This window comes from Cinclus cinclus, chromosome 10 (genome assembly GCF_963662255.1).
Source record: "Cinclus cinclus chromosome 10, bCinCin1.1, whole genome shotgun sequence".
NCBI lineage: Eukaryota > Metazoa > Chordata > Aves > Passeriformes > Cinclidae > Cinclus > Cinclus cinclus.
In genome coordinates this window covers 7,408,806-7,418,601 of record NC_085055.1, presented here as the reverse complement: position 1 = coordinate 7,418,601, position 9,796 = coordinate 7,408,806, and the positions used below count along the sequence as shown (strand labels likewise).

The following is a 9,796-nucleotide window of genomic DNA, read 5'->3' as shown; positions in this document are numbered from 1 at the left end:
AGGTTTCTTTTTTTTCTGTGGAAGCAACAACAGTGCCCATTCTGTACCAAATCTGATACTGTACCAGTATCAAAGAGAGATGCATTAACAGGAAATTAGGATTTGTGTACAAGTCAAAAGGTGTGTGCAGAGTGGACAGATTTGGAAAGCTGGAGGGCCCTGGCTGTAGGACATGCATTAACATAAGTGATACCTGCACCCCCTCCCTCCATCCCATTTTCCTTTTAAAGAAAAGGAAATTCATTCCTACAATTTATGCCAGTACCACACCTAGGCCTTTCAGTGTCCTTGCCTTTCATAGTGTGAGGGAAGCAAACACTGGTTCAGAAGTGCAAAAGGGAGGACAAAGGTGCCCTGTGCCCTGCTGCAGCTGCAAATGTTTAAAATGCACACCTACCTCAGGTGGAAACTGGGGTATTCCCAGAAGGAATGCCACGGTCACGGCCTGAAGGAACACTTCAGGGTGCATTAGAAGCCAAGTCTAGGTAAATCTCAAAACTCCTCTGGCTTTTTTGTTCCACAAACAGGTCCCTGGTAAAAGACACTGAAACTAGAGGGGCTGCATGTCAGTGGCTGTGCCAGCTCAGTATCACTCCAGAAGGAACTGCAATTTTCCAGACCACTTGTTATGCACAATTTCACTGCCGTAGTCATTAGAAAGGCTCCCTCTCAATCTCAAGCTCTCTCATGCTCCTCACTGGGCCCTCAATAAGAAGCATAACCCAGAACAATATAGGTAAAAATGGCAAGTATCAAACTTGGCTTTAAAAGTTCTTGCAAGACAACATATTCACATCTAGATTCTGTATCCCTTAGCTCAGCTTCAGGGAGTTTTGTGAGTCATTTACTCAGAATGACAAACCTTGCCTCTCCATCACTTTCCAGCAATCTTACCTGTTTTACAACTCAGCCAGGGAGTCAAATAATGCTCTCTCTAAGTCAGATTCTCTTGTGTCAGTCAGTTCTCTTGTACCTTGAACATGGATATGCTACCTGCCAGTCACACATACTTCACACCTGCTGTCAAAGTACACTGAAAGCTTGCTTTGTTTGATTAGAAAATCCACAACCATTCTTACCAAGTGAGAGAATCTCACTTTATAATTAGTGTCATCCACACTATGCTCTAATAATTATGATTATCAGTTTAATGACAGAGTGATGCTACATATACCATGGTCATTTAGCCACAGGTAAGACTGTGGCGTTGTACTCTGGTGCAGATGTTGGGCACACAAAAAGAGAGTAGAATTTGAAAAGGGACAAATTGAAAACAGATATGACAATTATAAACTGTAGAGTGGCATAGCCAAAGATCACCTTCTTTGAGTAGGGGTCAAAAACAGGAAAAAAGTTCACAGGGAAAAAAATCCCCAGTATATTCTATCTAAGTTTAATTTTTATTATATGTATCTTAAAATATTAAAGAATAATGTGTTAAAAATGCCTTAGAAAATCTGTGTCTTGGTGCCCCATGAAGACATTCTGCAAGCCTTTAACAACTTGGTAGTCCAGTCACTACACATATAGGAAAAAGCAGTGTAAGCTTTGGCCAGCTGTGCATGTGACAACACAGAACTGGGATTTTGACTTAAACAAATGTTTAACAGCCTTAAAGGCATTTGACAGCTACACCACAAACCTTCTGAGAGCGCAGCTATCTATTGCACCTTCTGTTCAGTTTGTGGAAGACACATCTAAGAGAAAGTACAGCCAGATTTCTGCAGAAAGAGTCTGTTAAACAGCGAAGTTTCTTGATGTGCTATGTACCAGATGCTTTGGATCATCCTATAAAATAAAGCTTCCAGTACAATCTTCTATCATGAGGCATTTTAACCCCAGAGTGGAAACCTGAAGAAAGCAGTGTGGTAAAACACTTGATAGAAGAAACTACAAAAGCTTCAGGGTTTCTCTGGCTTATAGAAAGGGAACAGTTTAGGAACGCAGGCAAAATAAAAAGTTGCATACTCCAACTGAGAGTGCAATCCTCAAACACTGAATAATTCTGTCTCCTGATTTCAAATACAGACATTCTGCAGAAGGGATAAAAACTGTAAAGCACCTGTTTCACTTGAACCCATTAGAACTTATTAATTTTCTCCTGGGAATGACCTTCCATACCCCACCAAAAGGCTGAGCAGTAGAAGATGCAGAGTAATAAGGTGCTGTAAAATGAACTCACCAGGTAAATCAAACTGAACTTTGATTTCACCGTCCATGATGTCCAAGCTGAGACACATCTAGTTCTCATTTAGCTCTGAGACAGAGGCACAACTGTGGGAAGAAACATTTGAGTTGTCTAAGTGTAAAAATATATAGAGTATGCTTTAAAGGAATTATGACATTTCATCTTGGTACACTGTATTGTTTCACCTATTAATAAAAATCAAATTATTCCACCCCTAGGCTCAGTCTTGTCCAGTTGCTGTATTATTACATGTACCAACAATGCAAATTCCTCCATCTCACCTCCACTCTTGCCAGCCCTTCCCACTAATTTTCCTTTCTCTTTAATAAAGATGAAATCTCTTAAGCAAGTACAGGCTTGCTTTAAATCCTGAGATCTCCCTTTCTGGATTTTCTTTAAAGCTCTTTTGCAGGAGAAGAATTAGTTACATTATCAACCCATTCCCAGCCCAGTTTGCACATTTCACTGTTTGTTCTTTCCCTCTAAAAATGAGAAAGAACATGTAAGGATAAATTAGCAAAATCCGCTTTGCCAGTGGAGCTACCAGTTCCTCTACACAGGGACTGGGAAGGGAGAGGAAGGAAATAAAATAAAATCCCCTTTCAGATAGCTTTCTCCTGAAGGTCACCAAGATCTGGATCTAGCAAAAGGTTATTTCAAGATGGAAGAATTAAACCTCATGCAAAATATCTTATTCATTCAGATGATACGAAAAATTAAATCCTAGTCATATCCCAGTAAAGTCATTACCTTTTTTTTTTTTTTTGTTCTGCATGTTTTGGGTTTTTTGAACAGCTTTTGTTGATAGAAAAGTACAAAGAAGAAGAAAACATCTTAAACCCATATCCTTTTCTATATACTAGACCTGTACACCTTTTACTGAAGGGACTGTTTTTTGCCCAGCAAATCATCTAGTTGTTTTCTGCTTGCTGGCTCCTCTTTCCATATTTGATCAAGTCTTACATGCTGTCAGAGGCCTTGTGCTCTGCCATGAACGGATTCAATTCATTTATCAAGTATAAAAGTTTCCTTTTATTTCCACCTCAGGAAACACTTGTACAACAGCACAAGTTCCTTAACCAAAACCTTTCTTTCATCCCTTTAAAAGCAAGTTGCTTCCTTGTAGTGTTACTAGAATGACAGGGAAGGAAAGAGGCAAGAGAAGCCTGCAAACATTAGCTCAGGAGATATAAAATCAGGCACTTGAAGTTTTAGAGAGAAAAACAATTCAAGCTCAAAGTGAAATTAGGACATATTCAAAGTGAATTCATTACTCACAGAAAAATATGCACCGAAGAAGGAAAATTCTATCTTCCAATGCAAGAGCCAGCAAAATGACAAGTTTCTTAGCCAATGGTCAGATCTAACACTAAACTGCTTGTGTGTGGGCTTGTGAATCCTGGACCTTAAGCAGCCAAAAGGCAGCTGGCTTTGGCCACTGGGTCCTCTGGGAGTCCCCGAGGACAGTGACAAGTTCCACAAGTACAGGGGACGGCAGAAAAGCTTTCACTAAGTGTCAGTCAGGCAGCAGGACTCTTGAGCCTTGAGCTCTGACATTTTGCAGCAGCACCTCAGGGCTAAAGGCTGGCGTACTCTCCCTGCTGAGTTACTCAGTTCCCAAAACTGCACCTTCAAACCAGAGCCACGGACAGACAGACGGACACTCGACCGCTGCGCTGCGTGCGACACCGTGCTATTAACAGATGGCACTGTGCTATTAATAATATTCAAACACGAGTGCCATGCCGGTAATCGTCCCTCGTTCCGCAGCAATCTCCAGCAATCAAGCCGCCTTGCCGGGCCGTGCGGAGCCGTGCCGGGGCCGGCCAGCGCTGACAGCGCAGCGGGGAGGCTCCATTAGCACAGGGGGAGGCGGACAGGGCTCAGCCACGGGAAATGGGGAGAGGCGGGGAAAATGGGAGAACCGCACAATTGTCAGGGTTGGAAGGGAACTCTGGAGATGATCCCGTCCAACCCCCTAACAAGGAAGGGTCGCCTGGAGCAGGTGATAGAGGAACTCATCCAGGTGAGAGGGAGACTCATGAGCTCCCAGGCCGCTGTTCAGCACCCTCAGTGTGTCTGAGCTGTTCCTCGTGTTTTAGTTTATAGCCACTGCTCCTCATCCTGTTGCTGGGAAACACCGAAAAGAGTCTGGCAGCATCCTCTTGGCCGCCGCCTTGGAGATACTCCTATGAATTAATGAGATTCCCTGTCAGTCTTCTCCAGACCGAACAGGCCCGGCTCCCGCAGTCTGTCCTCACAAGAGGTGCTCCAGACCCCAAACACGTTCGTGCCACTGCTGGACCCTCTCCAGCAGCATCTTTGTCTTTCAGGTTACGAGGGACCCAGAACTGGGCACATTCACCTCAGGAGGGACTGAAAAACTACTTTGGGTTTTTAAAAAGCGAAAAAGCGAATCTGGCGTGCGATAAGCCTCTAGAGCAGGGTCGAAATCGCTTGACTACATTAACAGTAAGGTATGTACTATCACTTTTACAACGCCGTGACTCCGAGCATCGAGCAGACCCTGTCCGCATCCCGCCTCCACCCTCTGTCCCCGCCCCGGCCCCTCAGGCCCTGTCCCCGCCCCCTCGGGCCCTGTCCCCGCCCCCTCGGGCCCTGTCCCCGCCCCTCGGGCCCTGTCCCCGCCCCTCGGGCCCTGTCCACGCCCCTCGGGTCCTGTCCCCGCCCCTCGGGCTCCTCAGGCCCCGCCCATTCCCGGGGCGGGTCCCGGTGCCGTCCCCGCCCCGCGCTTTACGGCAGCGGCCGCGGTTTGCGGCGGGCCGGGCCGGGTCGGGCCGCGCTCGGGCGGACATGGTGAGTGAGGGGGGCTGCTCGTGCTCGGCCCGGCACTCCCGAGGGCCCGCGGGCTCGGCTCGGCCCCGTAGCCCCCGCGGTGAGCGCGGCGCCGCCGGGCCGTGTTCCCCTCGTCCCCCACAGCTCGGGGGTGCCCGTCCCGCTGCCCTCGCCGTGCCCCCGTTGAGCGCGGCCCGCCCGCTGTGCCGCGTCAGGCTGCTGGCGGCCTGTCCGAGCCGCTGTGCGCGCTGCCGGCGGGGCTCCCGCCTTCCCCTTCGCTGAACAGACGCTGTGTGTGTTCGTTCCCATGCAGGCCAGCACGATGGTGGCGGTCGGCCTGGCCGTAGCGGCAGCCGGATTCGCAGGTGTGTGGGGGACGGGCGGACACGGAACACCAGCTGTACCTGCACACCCCGTTGTACTTACCCGTGATTCAGGGCTGATGTCAAGGTAGTTTAATAGCTGGTACAGGACGCTCTTTTGGGAGAGCCTGTATTAAGGACTCTGAACAAAATTAATGGCTCTTAACAAGAGATCAAAGTTCTTACTATTTTATGTCCCAAAAAAGTTTATTCCACGCTGTAACCCACAGGTTACCAGTTGCACTTGAATTGGTAAATGTTCATGGCACTGTATTTAACCTCAGTCGATGCTGGTCTCTTTAAGGTCGCTATGCAGTAAAAGCTTTGAAGCATATGGAGCCACAGGTAAAACAAGCCCTTCAAAACCTACCAAAACCTGTAAGTTTTTATTCATCACTAGCATCTTTTTATTTAACTTCACTTGGTGAAACAGCTACAGACTGTTGTCTCAGTATAGCATTGCTGTATTTTCTCCTGTATTTTGGCAGTAACAGAAATTAAGTGCTGTAATTCTAGTGGTGATTGACTGACAGAGAACTTGTTTGGGCAAAATTAAGTAATTATTTAAATAATGATGCTTTACTTCAACTGAATGTCATATTACAAGTGAGAAGAAGTTTTGCTATTTTTACAGACTAAAAGCTCAGCAGCTACTAAAGCAATAATGAATAATTTTAACTGATAATTTAAATTAGTGTGTTTTAAACTAATAACTTTTCTGTTTCAGGCCTTCAGTGGTTATTACAGAGGTGGATTTGAACCCAAGATGACTAAACGAGAAGCAGCTTTAATACTAGGAGTGAGGTAAAGGAAATTTATCAGAAATGGAAGATGAACAGCTGGCAGTGATGTCTCCTCACAGCTGCCCTTGTTTGGAAAGGTTGTCATCCAGTGCCCAGCATTGCCTGGGAGTGTCACTCCCAAGTCAGGAAATAGGAAGTGGCTATTCAGGACTTTCTGTGCTTTCTGGGGGTCCTTTGCTGCACTTTAGCTCGGTTGAAGCTAATTCTGTGTGGGTGTCCAGACATCTGCAATTCCCTCGCACATGCCAAAGCCCCGTGTGGTCCAGATAAGCCATTTCAGGAAGCCTTGGGGTTCACTTGGCGTGAGGAACACGATTCTGCTGTTATCTTGTGGTTCCTGTCAGTGCTGAGGAGTTTGAGGTGGGTACAGTGTGAAGGTGCTGCAAACCCACCTCCTGTATCTGGAATAAATTAATCACTTCTGGAACAATGTAGATCTGACTATGGCAGCATTCCCTGACAAAGCACTTAAAGCCAAATACACTAATCTATCAAATAAGAGCTTTCATATCAGTGGTAAGAAAAGAATACATGTTAGCTAGAGAATTTGTGGGTAAGACAGTGCTTAATTGTTCTCAGACACCTTTTGATGATCTGGGGAATTTCATGAGGATCCCTTAAGTCAGTTTTTCTGTCTCTTTCAAAGCCCTACAGCCAACAGAAATAAAATTAGAGAAGCTCATAGACGGATCATGCTTCTGAATCATCCAGATAAAGGTAAGGAAATTAAGTCGTGTTGATTAGTTAATGCATGTTTTTAACACAGATTAATATGTGTAGGGAGGAAGTGAGTGATACATAAGCACCTCAACTACTAAAAAACCCATGGAAAACAAATCTTAGGGTGCCTTAATCCATGTGGGTCTAGAGCATATTTTTGTGTGTATTTAAAAGCAAGCAGACAGATTTAGCAGATCAGTTCGTTAGCTGCTCTGTCTTCTGTGAATACCAGGTTAGAATATTTGTTAAAATGAGACTTAAAATTGCCTTAATTTTAGATGAAAACCCAGAGTACCCTTGAGTGTTTTATGTAGCACTTTTGTGGTGTATTGTAAGCTTAAGTTCATGTGAATGCCTCGGGAGTTCACCATAAACAGCAAATACTGAGCCTTCTGCAGCTGATGGAGACATTAAATTATGAAATATTCCTGTTAGTGGTACTCTTGAAAGCTCAGAGTCTAGTTATGCTCAAAGTTAGTAAGTAACTCAGGGAATCTATACCTATTCTAAATTCTGTTCAGTGAGTCAGAATCATGTTTGACATTTAACTTCTTAATCGTTGCTTAAAAGGTAAAATGGCTTCCTTTAAAGTGACTGATGATTTCCTTACTTCCATGCACCAAAATGCAAAATAATCCATAGGGATATGCCTTTCATAGGTATCGAGTGGAAGTTACCTTCAAAATTAACCTTACTGGTTTTTAGCTGGAGCTAAAAATAGCATTTTGTGTTGTACATGACCTAAACACGTTAAATTAATCTTCAGGTACAATGTTACAGTGCAATTAATGGCATATATTCTACCAGCACAGACATTGTACCTCATGGCTGTACAGTGTTGGTGCATTTCACTGTGGATTCTGCCTCAGTCTCCCTAAGTAATTTTTTGCCTTGTTTAAAACCAGAACTGGTCCCTTGGGGCAGCAGCACTTTATGGTGCTGGGCAGGGTTATCTGCAGACCTCTTGGTTCTGTGCCTCTGTGTTCACCACAGACTGTGCTAAGTCAGTGGTGACCAATTCATTTATGACTGATAAAACTGGAGGAAAAAAACACTCCAGTAAAATAAAGGAGCCTAACAGGAACAAGTGCTCTGACACCAAGCTCCTGCAGTGACTGAGTGACCTCGGGTGCCTTCAGTCATAGCGAGGTTGTTCTTCAACTGGAAGAACCTCAGAGTACACTTTTTTTTTCCCATGTCCTGTGGCATTATCATCAACACAAAAGACAAATGTTGGGGTTTTTCCCATCTAATTTGAGGTTCTCTTTCTTCTAGGTGGATCTCCATATGTAGCAGCTAAAATCAATGAAGCTAAGGATCTACTAGAAGATCAAGCTAAAAAATGAATGAGGAAGAAAATCACTCATTCAGAGGGTTTGTCCCTGCAGATGATTATTTTTGATAAATGGCTTAAGAAAAGTTCTAATGTCAGTCTTTGACTTAATATAAACAACGCTGGAAATACAAATCCAGGGAGGTACTTCCCTTCCCACTTGGTCACTTTGTTTTGGAAATATGTGAGGAAGTGAAGCTTAAAGATTTTTTTAGTAGCTGTTCTTTATTAAACAGCAAAATATGCCACTCAAATATTTTGTGCTTGAGAGCAGTAACTTGGTGTGGCCAGTGTGAGTTACCAGGCACAGGTAGACTCATGCTATTACCTAATTTCTGTTGAGCTGGCCCTGTTTAAAGTTCACACTGCTGCTCTTCCATCTGCTAAAATTAGCACACTGAACCTGTTTGGGAAGGGGGTGGAAAAACCAAGAGGATTTATTGGAGGGGAGGAATAGAGAGAAAGGTGTGGTTGTCTCTGCCTGGACAAATAAAAGTACAGGAAACAATGTATTCCCTTGTCCTTGCCTTGCAAAAACAAGGCTGGTTAAATGTTACTGATGGATCTGGAGCATCCAGATTTTTTTTAGTAACTTTTAGTTTTGACAGGTTTTAATAGCATTTAATAAATTCTGTATTTTAACACAAGTCCTGTAATTCTTTAAATTATTGTACACTACAGGGCCAGAGCTTACACACTAAGGCTTGCATTTATGGTGATTAGGAAACAGGAACTCTACATTAGTCACTGATACCTGAGCTGGATTTATGCTCTGTGGGGCCTCACACCCAGCAGCTCGTGAGGATCTCAGCTGGGGCCAGGGATCTCTGTCATACTCCAAGAATCTTCCCAGTGTTTCTGCCAGCTGGTCATAAACAGTGGGGGTGAAAGCTTCCCTGCCCAGAAGCTGGACTTGGGAGTGCTGCTGGAAGCATCTCATCCGAGGAAAGATCAAATAGGTAAGATTACAACCTCCCCAGAAAGGCAGTAATTTTGCTCTGCTACAGAATTTAAAGCAGGGTGAAAGACAGCTGGAACACCACCACGCACATTTCTGGAGTCGGCACATGCCAAACCCTATGCAGAACGTTTCTGTACTTAAGTATTTCCCAGTAAAACACTGCTGAATTATTAAGTATAGTTGTTGCATGCCCCAGCTGAGACACTTGTGCATGTTTCAGTTACATTTAACTGGGTAGTTCTCCCACAGGGGAACCCTGCTGCTGAAGGCCCATGACACACTGCACACACAGATCCCCTGCTTGCACAGCTGGGCTGTAGCTGTCAGGCAGAGCAGCTGGTTTTGATCTCTTGGTTTTGTCCTTCTGACAAAATCAGGCAAGACAATTTTTTCCATTCAAGTCAGTACAACTTCAATGCTGCCCTGTGCTCTGCCCTTTTTACACCACCTCCCTACCCAGATGTTTTTCCACACCTGTTTTGTGCTTCCTTGCTCTGGCTGATGTACCTGCAAAGATGAGGGGGTGCCATGCTTTAACTTACCAAAACTACATCTGCATTAATTCTTGTAGATGTTAGTCAGGCAATGCAATTCTCCAAGACAAGGAGTCTGGGTTTCGACTAGTTAACTGGT

General features: G+C 44.6%; 1 protein-coding gene across 2 annotated transcripts; it reads left to right on the top strand.

Moving 5' to 3' along the window:
* The first annotated feature begins 4,956 nt into the window (after positions 1-4,956).
* DNAJC19 (DnaJ heat shock protein family (Hsp40) member C19) lies at positions 4,957-8,849 on the top strand. 2 transcript variants are annotated; one of them, XM_062499346.1, is made up of 6 exons: positions 4,957-5,005; positions 5,298-5,349; positions 5,651-5,724; positions 6,074-6,150; positions 6,796-6,866; positions 8,145-8,849. In XM_062499346.1, exons 1-6 carry the CDS (start codon positions 5,003-5,005, stop codon positions 8,213-8,215), a joined length of 348 nt encoding a protein of 115 aa, XP_062355330.1. In that variant the 5' UTR covers positions 4,957-5,002; the 3' UTR covers positions 8,216-8,849. The 2 variants fall into 2 exon arrangements, with proteins under 2 accessions (XP_062355330.1, XP_062355329.1); XM_062499345.1 differs by lacking the exon at positions 4,957-5,005 and having other exon boundaries at positions 5,105-5,349.
* Positions 8,850-9,796: the final 947 nt, after the last annotated feature.